Source organism: Phascolarctos cinereus, unplaced genomic scaffold (genome assembly GCF_003287225.1).
Source record: "Phascolarctos cinereus isolate Bilbo 61053 unplaced genomic scaffold, phaCin_HiC Scaffold_726;HRSCAF=1367, whole genome shotgun sequence".
Classification (NCBI taxonomy): Eukaryota; Metazoa; Chordata; class Mammalia; order Diprotodontia; family Phascolarctidae; genus Phascolarctos; species Phascolarctos cinereus.
Window position 1 is genome coordinate 215,581,619 of NW_027556098.1, and position 18,218 is coordinate 215,599,836.

Sequence of the window (18,218 nt, forward strand, 5' to 3'; positions counted from 1 at the left end):
TTCTCAGCTTCCAGCTTGTGACGTTGCTGCCTTGCTTTCTATCTGTTTTCTTTCATGTCAAAATTTCTTAGATTCCAAGAAGTCTCACCATGGTGTTCCCAACCCTCCCCCACCCCCTTTACTTTGGTAAAATGCAGACAATAATATTCAAGAGAAAGGATCTGTCATTTGGAGCTTGGAAGAAATGTCCAGTCACCTGAGTAATTTAAATCTTTGGTTTCTGATGAATCTCAATGAATGCTATCCTGGGCATGAACTATAGTAAGACTGGTGACTTTTCTTTATTCAGTCAGGCTACTGTCCATAATAAAAACACAGATATGTGACTAAAATAAATACTAATCCACACTTTAATGAGATCATAAGTATTTTCAAAGTAATTTGATTTTTTAATAGGAGGGGCAAATGATGTTTTTTCTTCTGAATGGCAAATGTTAATTCAGAAAAAAAAATCAGAACAAAGAATTCTCCTTGATTTTCAAACCAGAAACTATCCACATTTCTCCCCCCTCCCCCATCCCCAAATGAGAGCAATGCTTGGTGACTGGCATCTTCAGATTTGCTCCTGGTTTGATTGCCATCTCTGAAATAGGTGGCATCCCATTCCCCTTTCCCTTTCCCATGACTAACATACTGTTGGGGTTTTTAAATAAAAGTCCAGTTGAAGGCACCACATGAGCAAAATCCATTACAAAAACCCTGTTTAGAAAACAAAATCAGCTAACGATGCATCAAAAATTTCTCCAGCCTCGATAGGCTCCTCTAGCTCTTTCTTTATTAGTTTTGACAGGAACAGGCCGGCGAGGTTTTTTGCGATATTCTACTTTTGTCCATCCGCCTTCACTAACTTTGCTTTCATCTTCATTTGCTCTTGGGTCATTTTCAGGGTTTACAGGCATCCCTGGGATGGTCCTAGGTTGATGGACTTCATCTGGGCTCTTTTTGGAGTCCAGTGACTGATGGGAACAGAGTGCTGATTGAGAGACTCTAAAGAATTTCCCAGAGTACCTTTCTGCTGAAGGAGCCGAGTGCTGGCTTTTCCCACTGTATCTTCCCTTGGGGGAAGAATTGAGGGAAACACTGCTTCGATTAGACTTATTCCTACTTCTCCCTGAATACTGACCCCTCTCAGAAGAGGTATCTGAATTAATGCTAGAAATACCACTGTCCCTGGAGTTTAGATGCAGTGAAGAGAAGTTTTTAGTCAATCCATATTGAGTAGGAGATGAACTTCGGGAATGATTTATAGGTGTGATTTGGTAATACTTAATGGGTGTTCTTTGGACAGCAGCAGCATAGGAAGCTTGATTGTGAAGGTAGGGTAGCCCAGCAGTAATAGGATTGCTCTGAGAACGTTGAAAGGAAGAAGGGTTGGAAGCAATTTGTCTCATCCTCAGGGTGTTTAACCATTGGCTATCTGTATCTGTAAAAGAAATGGAATTGAGACTCATAAGCTACTGCAATGTCACATTCCTGATTTATAAGAATTTTTAAGAATAACTCAAAGATACTAGAAACCATTTTACTTTCAGATGTTGAAATATAAACTATACCATTCAAATCATCCCTCTTTAAAACATTAATTGTAAGTATGAAAGTATTCTGGTATACGATATCATCCTTTTGAGATATCACTCTTTTATATGGAACAGTATATTGGTGAGTTGTATCTGCTTTGCTCATAGTTCTAAGAGTCTGAATCTCAGTTGCTAATTTTTGAATGACATACCATGGGATATTGGAGAGATATGGATACTGGAGCCATTATATTATTATGGGACAAAATGTAATTTATTTGATTGTTGACAGAAGATAAGAATTTGGTTACTAACCATAAGCTGAGGTGAAATCATTAGCAGAGAAAACTCAGAATTTGAACCCAGTAAGAGGGTGGAGAGAGGTGAAAGCACATATTTCATAACTAGATCAGCTAAGCTGGAAGTAATAGATATTACAGTTGCCCTTGAGGAGTAATTCTAAATGAGCAGAGGAACAGTTGACAAGCAGAAAATCAAAGAAGTTACCCAGTGGATCAACTAGTTTGGCTGAGATGTCATGTCTAATGAAGCGTTATTTAAGTATAGAATAGATGAATTCAAGCTTGGCAGTGGAAATATCTGTTAAATATGCAAGCTAAGTTTATCAAGGAACTTAGATAGACAGTTTCTGAGATGGAAAGAGGACACCAAAGTTTATAGTTCCACAACTGTGAGCTGCCCTGAGTACATGAGTTTTTCCACTCATATATCTTTGGAAGATTTCTGTAAATGGGTACTTACTATCTCCTGCAGATATTGAATGCGTTGACTGGAGAGTATGCCCCAGATTTATATATGGACTGTGATGTACTTATTATTCCTACATTTGATTTAAAATGAGCACCCAACATATTAATATAATTTCTTTTGCCTGAGCCTAAAGAAATGTATTACGTAGGTAAATGTTATGTTTAACATCTAAAAGTATCATTATATGTGGCTGGTTTATGGGAAAGGAAATTCATTGGTGAGGGCATGGAGATAAAGAGGTGAGTAGGGGAAGTGCATTCCCCACAACAGGGTTATCCCTAGGATCCTGAGGAAGTTTGAGCATAGCTACACTTTGGGAACCTAGACCTAGGGAAGCCTGGACCTGAGGAGGTTGGAGTAAGTGAGTCAGTTGAGAAAGTGAGTAGGTGTGTGAGTAGCCACCCCACCCACATATTATACAGGGTTATAATGCAATAATAACCACAATAATCAATGTTTTGATATGTTAATTATTTAGAAATATTAATTAACATATTAATTAACACACAATAATTAATATTAATTATTTGGAAACAATATTGTAATATTTAATAATGGCACATTAATATAATATAACAATATGCTAATAAGCAGCTCAATATTATAGCAGACTATCTCAAATAAAATCACACGTGTAAAGTGTTTTGCAAATCTTAAATATCATTACCATTATCATCATTACTCCTTTTCCTCCTTCTGACAGTAATAATACAAATGTCATTTAAAACAAGTGTGTTTATGAAACTTTTGTGATCAAAAGGCATCCTCCATTTAAGGATTTCAAAGTTTTTGACCAGTGGATATTTTCACATGTCAAGAACTTTTTTTTTTGGTAGTGGTGTTATAGAAAAGAAAATAAGAAAGAAAAAATACTTCAAACTGAGGTTCGATAGATGACCTTTAGGGTACCTCTGAGGTGTGATCCTGTCCATCTAAGACTCAACTGCAAATATGGCAACATGCGTAGAGAAAGTCTCTCTGTCAGAGAAGCTCAAGGTAGCATTTTTCTATGATACAGAATCATAGAACCTGAGACTTCAAGGATACCTCAGAAGTTATCTAAGCCTTCGCTATACCCAAGCAGCAATCTTCTCTAACACATTCCTGTTCAACAGCAAATGATCCTCTTCTTGTGGATTTCCATTAATGGGAAACCCATTTCCTCCTGAGGTAGCCTTTTGGTCAGCTCTAATTATTAGCTTAATTTTTTCATACACTGAGCCAACAAAGATGTCTTTGAAATTTCCAGACATTAATCCCACTTTTACCCTCTGGGATGAAATAAAACATGTCTACGTATAGTTGAAGACATTCTTGTGTTGGCCTAAGTCTTCTATTTTCCCACCTTATTTAATTGTTCTTGTATGTCAGGACTTTGGGTCCCTTCTGACCCTTTCTAGACTCACTCCAGCTTGTTAATGCCCTTCCTAAAATGTAGTGCCCCAAACTGGATTCAATCCAACAAATATTAGGCACCTACTGTATGCAAGGCATTGAAGGCTTTTCCATCCCAAAGAATATAAGTTCCCCAAGGTTTGGGGTTGTTTTGTTTATGTCTTGATCTTCTCAGCTTAAGATAATTTATGCCATATAGTGGGTGCCTAATATATGTGAGGAACTGAGTGAAATTGGAGGAACTATGCAAAGCACTGTAGACTCCAGATGGGACCTGATCAGAGCAGAGCATATACATATAATGCCCTTGTTCTGGGCATTATGATCTTATTAATTCTGTCTAAGATCACATTAGCCTTTCTGGCTGTCATGTCCTAGTGTTGATTCATATTAAGTTTGCATTCAAGTAAAACATCCAAGTCTTTTTTCACATGAACTAGCTTTGATTCCCTTATACTGTACTCACCATAGATTTTTTGGAATATAATTGTAGAATTTTACATTTATCATTATTAAAATTTCATCTTATTATATTTCATTCAGTATTTTAGTTTTTTGAAGTCTTTTTGAATACACATTTTGTCATGTAATATATTTTCATGGTTTGTAAATTTGACAATTGTTTCATTAATCAAGATTTCAACCAGAATAGGGTCAAAGAGAGAGAGAGCTGTTGTAATCCCCTAGAGATATCACTCCAGACTGAAATTGTTCCTTTAATTATCACTCATTGGATCCAGCCATTTGACTGGTTCTGAACCTACCTGACAACAGTATCATCTATCTCATATTCTCTAACTTGTCTACAAGGTTATCCTACAAGACTTTATCTCTTGCTGAAATCCTGGTATCCTTTCCCTGGTATTTTCTTACTCTTTAAGTCTAGTAATCCTTTTAAAAAGGAAATTTTGTTAGTCTAGTCTGAATTGTACTTGATAAACTCATGCAGACTTATAGTAATCATCAATTCATTTTTGAAGTTCTAAAAAGTCATCCTGTTAATAAGGCATTCTAGAATTTTTCAATCTGTTAAAATAAAGCAATGTTGAACTCACTTGCCTCTAGTTTGAAGACTTTACCTTCTTCTTCTTACTGAAAACTGGAGCAATACTAGTCTACCTGTAGTCTTGAAGCTTCTTTCCCAATATCCATAATTTTTTTAAAATAAGATCACCAACAATTATACCTTTAAATTATTTTTTTTAGTTAAATTTTTTTTTTTTTGCAAATTCTTTCATCATCCTGGGATATATCCATTGCAGCCTAGGGTCTTTAATTCATGGACAGCAGGCAGATATCTACCTACAATTTCCTTGTTTTTTTCATATTTCTATTATTAGCCATTTTCCCCCCATTATTTTTCAGTGGAAAGGCAGGATGGCATAGTGGATGCCATGATATAGCGGCGTTAGGAAGACCTGGGCTCAAGTCCTGCTTGTGATATACACTAGCTGTGGGACCCTGGGCAGGTCACTTAACCTCTTGGTATCTTCAGGCAACTTTCTACAACTATAAGTTGCAATGAAGATGCTAATCTGCTTTAGAAGAGTAAATTCCTCATTGGGAGCTCAATGAAATTATGGGTCTGGTTAAAAAAATATTAGTATGGAGGTTTTATATTACATGCTCTCCATTCTTTTGTTAAGACTTTAGTTATTCCACTTGTGAGGTACCATTTCCTTTGACCTATACTATTTCCCCCATCCTCTCCACCTATCCTTTAAGCTCCTGCTCAAAGTCTACTTCTTCAATTCATTTACTAGTGACTCCAGCCCCCTATTTGATCTTTGTCTTTTCTGATTTCCTGTAACAATTAGAAAGGACACATAGGACAGTGTTGAAAGTCAGGAGGTCTAGTTTGGCTCCTCCACTGATTCTCAATATCACCTTGAAAACTCCCTCTACCTTTCTGGCCCTTAGTTTCTTCATCTATACAATAAATTGTTGTTGAGTTGTTTTTCAGTCATGTCCAACTTTTCATGACCCCATTTGAGGTTTTCTTGGTAAAGATACTAGAATGGTTTTCCATTGCCTTCTCCAACTCATTTTGCAGATGAGGAAACTGAGACAAACAGGCTTAAGTGACTTGCCTAGGTCACATAGCTAGTAAGTACTTGTGGTGAGATTTGAAGTCAGGAAGATAAGTCTTCCTGATTCTTAGCCCAGTACTCTATCCACTATGGTGCTACCTAGCTGCCCTGTATAAGTCAGTTAGACTCAGTGCTTTCAAAGAATCCTTAAAACTTTATACTTATGAATCTAGAAACCATGAATCTGAGGATTTAATTATATGTTGCCTTGTATTGTTCTACATTTGTTCCATGTGAGCACATTTTGTCTCCTCAATTAACACTGAAGCTCACTGAGAGGAGGGGCCGTGTTTTATTCTTCTTAAGATTCCGCCATAACACCTAGCCTAGGCACTGGCCCCAGATGAGGTACTCAAGTAAGAACTTATTGATGTGTCCATTCATTGACTTGAGGTTAGGAATCAAACTTGCTTCTGTTGTTTCTTTTTGAGTCAATTCTTCTTCTTTGTTGTTGCTTCTTAGGCAATGGGGTTAAGTGACTTGCCCAGGGTCACACAGCTAGTACGTGTTAAGTGTCTGAGGCTGGATTTGAACTCAGGTCCTCCTAACTCCAAGGCCAGAGCTCTATTTACTGTGCCACCTAGTTGCCCCCTTGAGTCAATTCTTAAAGTCTATCAAGGGGCCATTTCCCTGAAATGTTGCAGAAAGGTCAAAACTGGCTTGGAAATGCTGAAGTAGGTGCTTTACATTCGTTCCTCATGTTTTCTTTAAAGGCAAATGGCACATATCTTGCTCCTGGAAATTATTAGGACTTCCATGACCATTCCTCTGTGGGTGGTTCAAGGACTTCCTGGAGTGGTAAATGAGAATATACTGGAAAAAAATAGCTCAGGGGAAGCCCTTATGTATCTATGTTCCTTTGGATGGGAATGACAAGAAAAGCCACTTTTCTGTACTGTACTTCATGCCATGTGGAGTACTTTCCTTTGTTAAGATATTTTCATTCTAAGAGAAACATTCCTTCCAGCTATTTTTTTTTCAGTTGAGAAAGAAAAGAATTCATTCCTGAGATTTTTTTTTCTTCATTACCTTAATGTCTGCACCACAGTACCCAACATTCCTGAGTCCTCCTGCCTGTTGTGACTGATTCCACCCACCACTCAGCCTGTTCTTGGCCTTTGGAAAACTCAGTCTCAGGAGAAGACTCTGCCATGCCTTCCTATGTTTATTCTCAGTCCTCTTGTTGGAACAGGGAGGTTTCTGTTATTTGTGTGTGTGAAGAAGACTCTTCACCTCAGGGTCTCACCCTGACAATTTTTATAAGCTACAACTCAATGATTCCTTCCCTTACTCACCCATACGATAAGGAAGGAAGAAAAAAAATTCAGGCACACTCAGTAGCCTTTGTTCAGGATATAAAAAACAACTCTTAAGTCCTTCTTGATGAGCAAACAAAGGCAGGGAAACCTGGAATGGGGGCTTATTATCCCAACCTGCGTTGGCTTTGGTGTCACTGCCAAGTTATTTTATCACCTTCCCACTTTTTTCCCTTCCCTTTAAAATATGGGTAATGTTAATTATTAACTAATCTTGGGATGAGTGCATATGACTCCAGGGGCTGAAGGAAGAGATTTTATATAGGTAGTATTGATAAAAAAAAAACCACCTGTAGGTGAAATACAAATTGTAGGTATATTTCAAAAGTTGAAATACAAATGGCAAATTTAATTTTTATCAGAAATGAATTTGGTGAAACTCTATTTATGGACATTACAGGGGAGATTTGACCTTTTTTTTTTTAGCCTCAAAAATCACTTTCTATCTATTGAAGGCAGATGATAAAAATTAATCTCATTATTTATCCATCTGCCTCTATCTATCTATTATCTATCTATTTGATCTATTTATTGTACTCTGTAAGTACTGTACTCTGAAGGTACATTGCTCAGAAATTATATACATCACAACATCATATGATTTCTGCATACAACATTTTATGGTTATAAAGTGCTTTAAATACAGATTTCATTTAAACCTGGGCAATAGGTTGTACACATACTATGATCACCATTTTGTAGAAGAAGAAACAATTCAGAGAGGTTAAGTAACTTCCTTAATGTCTCAAAGACTCATGGACTCAAAGATTTGGAAGGATTCTTAGAGGTCATCTAATTAAATCCCCTCTTTTTGCAGATGAGGAAACTGAGGCTCATTGAGGTCACAAAGTCACTCATCTAGTAAATGGAAGAATTGTTATCAGAACCCAGGTCTTTTTATGTCTAGCCACTACTTTCTGTCTCACAATCTTGCTGCTCTCAAGGCATTATTTGCTTCACCTTAGGATAGAGGATAAACAGCTTCAGAAGTTGTATATTATTTGTCTTTATTACATATTTGTTTTATTAAGAAACAGTAAAACAAAATTTTGATTTTCTGATAATGTTAATTAAATTACATCATGAGTTTTACATAGTTAATTTATACATATACACCTATTTGTGTCTAAGGGGTAGCCATCTCTAAGGTGGGGGAAGGGAGGGGTGAAAAAGAAAAAAAGGACATTTACATGATAGCTTTGTTGTATATTTGGAGGGAGTAGCAAGTTGTACATGGTAGATTTGCAGTTTCATGTGAAATCATCTTTTTTATTGTGCTGTGTTATGGAAATGCTTGTTTTGTTCCATAATTGAAAATAAAATAAATTAAAACAAATAAATTACACCATGAATGTTTGAGAAGAGGGGATTTCCAGAGCCATGCTGCTCTTACATTCTATGAGGTTTTTTAGATCCTAAATGCGGCTGTGCTGCTAAATGTTTTAATAAGGGGCTTTCTAAAATGTATGCACATGACATACTTTTAAATTTAATCTGTAGCATTAACATTTTCTCCATCCCTGTCTTAAGTATAGACAATCAACAAAACAATAAACCAAGCTCTGACTTATAGGTTTTGCCAATTTCCAAGATGTAAATGATTATACTGAAAATTTGAGAATCGACTCTCAGGAACCGGTTCCAGTATTACCCCTTCCCTGAAGGGAAACTTAAGTAGAAATACGTCATTGAACTTATCAGTAGCAGCTTTGGAGGTCGCCTGTTTTTAAAGTGAGAAAAATTCATTTGTACTCGAAGAACTCTGATTTGACTTTCTGTCGTAAGGTAGCATTGTCAAGGAAAAGGAGAACTTCTGCTATTGTCATTCAGTGTCAGACCATGAACAAAACATATGTACAGGTATGTATATATGTGTACATGTGTATGTATTTATGAATATATATGCTTATTGTGCATACATATGTTGATAATGATATGAATAATTATGGCTTTTCCCAGTATCTATATCCATCTCCCTCCTCCCAAATATATGTATACACACACTCATATATGTATATGTATCTATCTGTCTTTGTTTCTGTTTCTCTCACCTATCTCTGTGTATCTATCTATTAATCTCTATCCATCATTCTATCAAACTATGTCTATATCTATCTCTATTGATCTATCTATATCAATGTATACAATCTATTTATCTACATCCATCCATCCAACCATCTCTCTCTCTCTCTCTCTCTCTCTCCATCCACCCACCCACCCACCCACCCACCCATCCATCCATCCATCCATCCATCCATCCATCTATCCATCTATCTATCTATCTATCTATCTATCTATCTATCTATCTATCTATCTATCTATCTATCTACTATCTATCTATCTATCTATCTCCATGAAGTAACTGTCTTACATCCCAAAAATGTCTTGGGTCTAAAAGACATGCAAGCAAGCAATTCCATTTACTGAGGATTTGTCTCAATATGTCTTCATTCTTATAGCAACCGGCTTGTTTAATGAATATCTGAATTTGTGGGATTTGGCTACTTAGAGCAATTTTCTTCTAAGTCCATGTGAGTGTGCTGCACTATTTGAAAATATCTCTCCTTTCTCTTATATAAGATGTTCAATGCTATAAGTAGAATGCCTCTTTAGCCTCCTGTATATTCGTTCCCACGTCCTTTGCATGTGGGGCAAATCTTGAGTTACAAAGTAAAAATCAGGCACACTAAGTTTTGGTTTGTTTATTTGTTTTTTTTTTTGGTAGAGGAGAAGGAGCCAATATCAATTATTCTAGCCAAGAAAGGTCCTTCTCCACATACATGTTTTGAAATGATCACTATTTTTTTAGGGTGGATTCATATGCTTGTCTAAAAGAGGTGAATATGGATTATATTTTCTTAATAACTTGGAAACTTTGTATTTTTCAAGATTTCAAAATATTGAATAAATATATAAAATTCATATGTACATTTGTATACCTATACCTATACATATAAACATATACACAAACACACACACACACACACATATATATATGCACATACATATATACTCCATGTACTTTGCTTAGTACTACCAACTACTATACTATCTCAAACATGTCTCCTTATTTTTTTCCCTTTGTTCTTCTCCTCATCTTTTCATTTACACTATTACTTATTGTCCTCTTTTCCTTCATATCTTTTCCTTTTCTTTCCCCCTTGGCACTCAGCAGTAGAAATTAAGACTAATGGAGTTGTTTTTGATGGAGTAGAAGTTACAAAATGATCATGCCCTTTGACCTAGTAAGTTAGTTGTTGGGACTATACCTTGAAAGTGTTATCAAGAAAAAGTTATCTATGCAAAGATTTTCCTAGTAGCATTTCATGTGATGGCAAAAAAAAAAATCTGGAAACAACCTAAATATCCAATAATTAGAGAATGGTTAAATACATTTTGGTAACGAATGTAATGAAACGATATAATGCAATTAAGATGATCTGGTAGGAGCGGTATACAAAGAAATCTGGAAAGATCTAAATAATGAGAAGCAAAAAAAGTAAACTCACAAGAATGGATTATACACTCTAACCAGGAAGGAGGAAAAAAAGAATAAAAAGAAACACACAGAATTCTCATTAGAATATAGAGTGATTTTTAAAAGTTCATGATACTTTAGGCATTGAGATTAGTTTAAATGTAAATAGGTATTAAGCTAGTTTAGTTGGTTATATTAATTTTCTATGCACATTTTCCAATAAAACATTTTTTAAAAGAGATGGCTTTTATATTAGGTGGTACAGTGGACAGAGTGCCTGGCCTAAAGTCAGGAAGACCCATCTTGCTGAGTTCAAATCTGGCCTCAGACACTTCTTAGCTGTGTAACCCTGGGAAAGTCACTTAATACTACTTGCCTCAGTTTCCTTATCTGCAAAATGAGCTGAAGAAGGAAATAGCAAACCACTCTAGTATCTTGACCAAGAAAACCCCAAATATGGTCATAAAGAATTGGGCACAACTAACAACAACAAAAACAATAACTCCTAAGAAAGCATTTTGTGAGTGAAAAAAAAATGGCTGATATTCTTAAATATGTGTTCATTCATACTAGTGCACGTACGGCATAAATACACCTATGTGTAAGTACTTTACAGAGAACTTTTAAATTATAGTTTTTATTATAGTTTATCATGGTTTCTATGCTCTTTGACACAAAGCAGTAGTAGCACAATCTAATTTAGTGAGTACTTGATTTGAAGTCAGAGGATTTCGATTCTAATCCTAGCTATTCTACTTATTACCTGAATGATATCTAGCAAATCATTTTGCCTTTCCTGGTCTCCGTTTACTCAGTGGAAAAATGAGGGCGCTGGATAACGTCTAATTGTTCTGGTACTTTAAATTCTATAATTCTCTATTTCTTCAGCTATATAGTGAAATTTAATTATTATGCTTTCATGCTTACTTACTATTTCTCATTATTTAATGTTTTATTGATAGGTTCTGAACAGGGGTTCATAGCTATAACTCCCTTTATTTCCTATATATTGGATAAATGTTCTAGAAAGTAAGAATTGACAGTTATTAAGCTTTTTGAAGTTTGAAGGTGCTAATACAAACAATATCTCATTTTTATAGGTATTGTTATCCCCATTTTATAGATAAGAAAACTGGGGCCCATGGTCACAGAGCTAATAAATATCACAGGTGGTGTTTCAACTTAGGTCTTCCTGACTCTTAAGTCCAGTGGTCAATATGCTATGCTCTACTTCCTCTTAACAAAGCTGTGATTTATAGGGAAAGAGTCTAGACCTGTGACTTCATTGGTATAGTGAAGGGGAAAGGGAATAAGCATTTATTAAGCACCTACTATGTACTACACACAATGAGAATGTGGGAGGGAAATATGTCCCCTTCACACTCTCATTGTACAGATGAGGAAACTGAGGGGGAGGTCAATCTATGATTCCAGGTGTGATCTATTTCTTTTGGGGGGCTCTATGGTACCCCAACTATCTAGTTTACAAATCCTGACTTACTTGAGTTAGATCTGCTTCCAGCATTGCCCTCCGAGTTGGCAAATGATGTCTGAATTACAAGCTTTACTGCCTTTACTTCATCTACAGGCTTCGTTTTGCTCCACTGAATTGATTGGACATGTTTACTGCTTTTTGGAGATCTAACATCGCTCTGTTGAAAAAACAAACAAGGAGATAACAAGGGCAAAACCCAACAAACACATACAAAGCAAGATTATACAATTAGAAAGAAAACAACTGTGTCTTGCTACTGAATTTTTCCTTTTGGGAATATTCTGTATAGGCATTAGGTAGGAAATTTCTATCCTCTTTTAGTTTAGTTTTCTACCCATCTTCCCCTCCCCCAGCCCCTCCATTCTAGCATCTTAATTGGTTTAAAAAGATGGTTTAAGGTCCTTCTTCTGCTTTTCTTATCCTTTTAAACACAGGAAGTGAAAATACTTCTTCCCACCCAAAGAGCTATCCAAAAGTGGAATGGCTGGCCTTGGCAGTTAGGGGTTCTCTTCCTAATGACCTCCCCCCACTTGATCTCTCCCTGGACAAGCTGAGGCCTTTAAACAAAGGCTTATTGGGAATGTTGTAAAAGTAATTCTTGTTCAGGTATGGGGTAACTAGATGACTTCTAAGATGAGAGACTAACCACCCAATATCAATGTCCACAGAGATCACTAATCAGTATAGATTAGAGTATCTTTCTGGGAATCTTTCATCAATTCGAAGAAAACTGTAAGCTTAGGAACTATAACATGTTCAAAAATCTGTTGGAATGATGATATATTGAAAGGTAAAAACAAAAGGGTTTGGAGTTTATAAAAAATGAGGGGGAAAAAGTATGCCACATGGAATTTAGGTGAGGGAAAGAGACTTTACAATTATCCCTTCCATGTTGTAATTTCTCCCATAGTTGTTTCGATATATCATGGGTCAGCATAAGAAATTAAATGGGAATTTTTGAGGAGTGACACACAATGGCCAGCAAATGACACAGAAAAAGTTTAGAAACTCAGAAATGTATAAACTGTACACATAGTATTATATAATATCAACATACTTTTATCTTTTAATGTCATAATAATTCAGACTTCTTCTCTGGTATGAAGGGAAGGCCAAGAAACTTTACATGGATTTTCCAGATCCTGGGCTCCATGATACAAAAGGAGATAACTATATTTGGAAAATTTGAAAATCCAATCACTGTGATGGGCTTCTTATTTTTGGAGAGGTTATTAAGTCTTAACAGCCAAGGCAGGAGAGCTTTGAGGGGAAAAGAGCCTCCTTGCTCTTCATTCCTGCTCATCAAGCAACATTCTGGTACTCCAACACTGGTAAGGGGTGACTGAGGGGCATGAACCTTTAGTCACTGGACAGGTGAAAATTGGTCCCCCGATGAAAATCAGTCCTATGTGAATTTGGGGACTGTTTGTTGGAGTCTTCCTATCTCATTCAGGTTGGAGGTACAGCCTGCTCCTATTAGAATCATCATGGAAGTGTTGACCTGCTCCATTTCTGACCCGGGCTGGGTGCCCCTTTGTAGGCAGGTGGTTCCTCTCTCTACTCCCACTCACCTGGGCTTACCATATTGGTGCCTGACTTAGTGTGGACACATGATCAGTTTTAACCCTGCTGCAGCTCAGAGCTTTTGAGCTCAAGAATGCACCAGCCTCAGCCTCTTCAGCAGTGGGAATTATAGGCATGGGCCTATTTCTCCAGGGTTTGATTACCCTGAAATTGGCTACTGATTGGAGATATGAATTTCCAAGAATAAGTTGAGACCAAACCAAATCATAGACCAAACACTGGATTACAAAGGACTTCCTTAAGGTGTAGGCATCCATGACATACAACCTAGAACAGGCTGTCAAACTTCCTCTGCCTTATGATAAACCACTACTGGAAAGTAAAGCTCAAAGGACAGCACATTATCTAACCTCACTTGCCTTTGCCAAACTGCCAATTTAACTTTAACCTCTTACGTATTATTCTTCATCAAAATGCCTTTGTGATAATTACATTTCTCTATGTAAGCTCATCCAGATTCTCCCACTAATCTATTGGTACCTCAAGGGCAGAGGATATGCCACACTTTGATAGATATCACTCAAGGGCCCAAATATTATTTGTATATCATATACCGCATGACCACTTAGCAAACAAAGGCTAATTAATGGATGTTGAAAGAATTATTTCTCTTTTTTCTCCCACACTTACCTCATATGTTACAATGTACTCAACAGTCTGATTTGGATCAATTCCCACAATCCACTTTTCCATTACAAATGGTGGCTGAAAAGAAAATGGTCTATAATTATGACAGATTTTTAGTATTCTTTTTTTTTGCAGAATGATCTTCCAAACTACCTTTCCTATTATTCATAGGCTGTGTCCATCAGGTTATAATTTGGATTATTTCCCACACTAGATTTATATTTGTTTTGTATGTTTTTTTAAATTTATATATCTTGTTTTATTTATTATTTAAATTTATTTATATCCTTTTATTAAGGGGATTTGTGGGTGGGTTTTTTTTTTGCATTGTTTTTTGCTTTTTGGTGAGGCAATCAGGGTTAAGTGACTTGCCCAGGGTCACACAGCTAGTAAGTGTGAACTGCCTGAGGTGGGATTTGAACTCAGGTCCTTCTGACTCCAGGGCTGGAGCTCTATCCACTGCGCCACCTAGCTGCCCCATTTTGTATGTTTTGTACATAGTTATCTATATACACTTTTTCTCTCTGGTTAGATAAAAACTGCCTGAGGAGACAGCCTTATGTTTTCATCTTTGTAGCTCCAGTCCCAGGTACATAATACAAAACCATTACATTGTAAGCTTCTTGAGGACAGGCACTGTCTTTTGCCTCTTTTTCTATCCCCAGTATTAGTATAGTGCCTGGTATATACTATATTAATAAATATTTAATGAATGAATGAATGAATGAATGTTTGTTGATTAATAATGATAAAAAATAATAGCATTTATACAGCACCAACCATTAAACTCGGCATTGTGCTAAGTGCTTTACAAATAGTATTTTGTTTGGTTCTTAAAATAGCCTTGGGAGGTTGGTGCTATTATCATCCTCATTTTACAACTGAGGAAACTGAAGAAGAAAGAAGTTAAGTGACTTACCTAGGGTCACACAACTGGCAAGTGTCTGAATCGAGATTTGAACTCAGGTCTTCCTAACTACAGGCCCAGAGTTCTAACCACTGTGTAACCTATCAGCCTGATTTGACTGATTGTTGAATCTAAACCACTAAGAGGAAATGTTTCTTGCCTTTTTTTTAAGGTATGAGCTACTATTGTTTCAAAGTGTATGGGAAGAAGAGAAAATATTTTTCCTACATCTTTAAAACAATTGAGGAGGTGTCTATTTCCCCCCAAAAAACAAAAGAAAGTGAATATAAAATAATCATCTTTAAAAGTAAACAGTTATGTGGGAATAACTCATAGTTACATGGAGAGGCCCAGCAATGAAACGTTCTCCTGATGAACGCTTTTATAGTTAATGCAGATTTGGACCTTCAAGTTCTTTATGCACATTGAGAAACTAAGAGGCTGAATAATCTGATCTGATGTGCTCACCATAGATTGTCCTCCCAAAGGATGTCATCAAATACAAGTATGTATGAAAAATAAGATAGGTTGGTCATGTGCGGGGTGAACGGGGGGGGGGGGTCTTCAGTGAACTTATGAGAAGAATAGAGACAAAGGTTCTACAGGATGAATGGGTTGCAATCTGCATCACTGGAGGTGCTGTCCATACCAATGAGATCATATATCTATTTAAGTTTTTTATATCACTTACATTTTAACATACTTTAACATCTGACATTCTTAACATTTCTTTGCCATGTACCTCTCGTTTTCTTCATTGCATCTTGCTGGTATGTAGTTTTTACCATTTAATGGGGTTTGATTATTATTTGTAGCCAATATTCCTCAGCAAGGTGGTTTAATGATTACTTACACTACATATTGACCTTTGGGCCTTAAGCTGCTATATGTTCTGTTGGAGTGGGATTGTGATGGCAATGATAGGTTCTTGGTCAGAATCCTGCATGGTGTATGGTATTATGTAAATTGTATTATACTATGTATTAAATTATGTATGTCGTTCAGTTGTGTCTGACTCTTTGTGACCCCATTTGGGGTTTCTTGGAGTGCTTTGCCTTTTAATTCTCCAGCTCATATTACAAATAAGGAAACTGAGTTAAATGGTTAAGTGACTTGCCCAAGGTCGCACAGCTAGTAATTATCTGAGGTCAAATTTGAACTCAGGTCTTCCCCACTCCAGGGCCAGTGCTTTACCCACTGTGCCACCAGATGCCATATATAGTGCTGCATTATTCAGGTGCCTTAGGTAACTTGTGATTTACATTGGAGTTGTGACAAAACAATGAGAGATATTCTTCCCAAACACCTGTAGGACAGAGTACAGGGAGGCTTGCTTCATTAAAGACTTCTCCAAGCCTCCTGTTCTTCCTCATGTATATCTTTATTTCTGGCCTCTAAGGGAAGAGCAAAGAAAGATTACAGCTAGGTGTTCTTTCCAAGGTTTTTGAAGTTTGAAATGACCCTAAGTGTGAGCTCAGTGTTTTTATTGTTGGCATTTTCTTTTCCTTTAAATGTTGTAAATAACTGACTAAGGGTAAGGAAACCTGGAGTCAGAAAAGAAAAATTTTAAATGATTTTTTTTTCTGCCCTGCTTTATCATTCATGCAGCCTAAGTGGGACTTTAACAAAAAACTATTATGATCCCAATCTGCTAAATAAAACGTGCCTTTTAACAATCAGCTTGAGTCTGAGCTTATATGAGCGTCGAAAGGCACAAAAGCGCACTGCTGGAGTATTTTAATGTCTTTGTTTGAGATCCATGAATTCATAAAAGCTTTTAAGCTGTAAATAGAACCCTACCTTTGTCATCTTTAAAGTCTCCACATCAGGTAGGTTAGTGTTGAATGTCACATCCTTTATGTAGGTTATCGCAATTTCATCCCCATCCAACTCCATATACATTTTCCACTTGCAATCCTGGAATTAAAAACAAAATTAAAGAACTTGAGGAAGTGAAACAGTTTTTCACACACACCCCCAATCTCAATGTTTTAAAACCCACGAGTTATTTTGAATGTAGCATTATTGAAAGCATTTCTCTGCATGCCATCACCATCTCTCTACCCCACCCCCAATGCCCTGCTCAGTAGTGAAATGCCTTTGAATGACTTTCTGGGGTAGTGGAAAGAACACAGGATTTGGAACTGGAAGTTTGGTTTGAATCTCTGTTCTGCTGTCTACTATCAGGGTGACCTTAGGTAAGTTACCTTATTTCCACAGGCCTAAATCTTCTCATGCCAGGGCAGCTAGGTGGTGTATCGAATAGCACATTGGGCTTGGGATGAGGAAGACTTATCTTCATGAGTTCAAATCTAGCCTCAGATACTTGCTAGCTGTGTGACCCTGGGCAAGTCACTTACCCCGGTTTGCCTCAGTTTTCTCATCTGTCAAAAGAGTTGGAGAAGGAAACGGCAAACCACTCTGATACCTTTGCCGAGAAAACTCCAAATGGAGTCACAAAGAGTTGGACATGACTGAACAACAAAATCCTTTCCTATGTGAAATAAGATTAGGCCATATGATAGCACAGATTTCTTTCAGCTCTAAATCCTATGATTCTCATAGCATTTCTATTCATGTAGACCCAAGACATAGGTATTTTACTCTAAAAGATTTTGCATACTCCATTTTAGAACTGGAAAATTTATTTTCATAGGAGTCCACCTGGAGTGTCTTTCCTTAGTGTGTTGAGATAAGCTCTTATGGAACATAATCAAGAATAGCACTATTGAAAATTTATTGACTTCAAGAGAAAGCCAAGGGGCTTCTAGGCCTTCATTTAGACAACTTCCAGCTCAAAGCTGGACAAATTTCTGACCTGAGTACCTTCCTCTGCTTAGCACATTCATAAAAATGGAGAAGTAATTAGTGAGGGAAAAGACCAATAACATCAAAGCCCCAGCCTTATGCTCATTTGGACTGGTCACACAGCCCCTGCTGACAGAGCGCTTAGTGTTTACTTGTGTTGGGGCCTCAGCTGCCACAGCAACATTGGCCCTGAGAAGATCAGGAGGGTTAGGAACTGTTCCAACGTGCAA

General features: G+C 36.9%; 1 protein-coding gene across 3 annotated transcripts in view; it reads right to left on the reverse strand.

The window, feature by feature from the left end:
* Window positions 1–332: 332 nt before the first annotated feature.
* Window positions 333–18,218, reverse strand: part of MAP3K20 (mitogen-activated protein kinase kinase kinase 20) — a 209,649-nt gene continuing 191,763 nt past the window's right edge. For all 3 annotated transcript variants that reach the window (XM_020990990.2, XM_020990989.2, XM_078146970.1), the window contains exons 17-20: window positions 16,981–17,097; window positions 14,277–14,351; window positions 12,069–12,219; window positions 333–1,423 (exon numbers count right to left, since the gene is read on the reverse strand). In XM_020990990.2, the coding sequence (XP_020846649.1) occupies window positions 732–1,423; window positions 12,069–12,219; window positions 14,277–14,351; window positions 16,981–17,097 (1,035 nt within the window). In that variant the 3' untranslated portion in view covers window positions 333–731. The remainder of the gene's footprint in view (window positions 1,424–12,068; window positions 12,220–14,276; window positions 14,352–16,980; window positions 17,098–18,218) is intronic.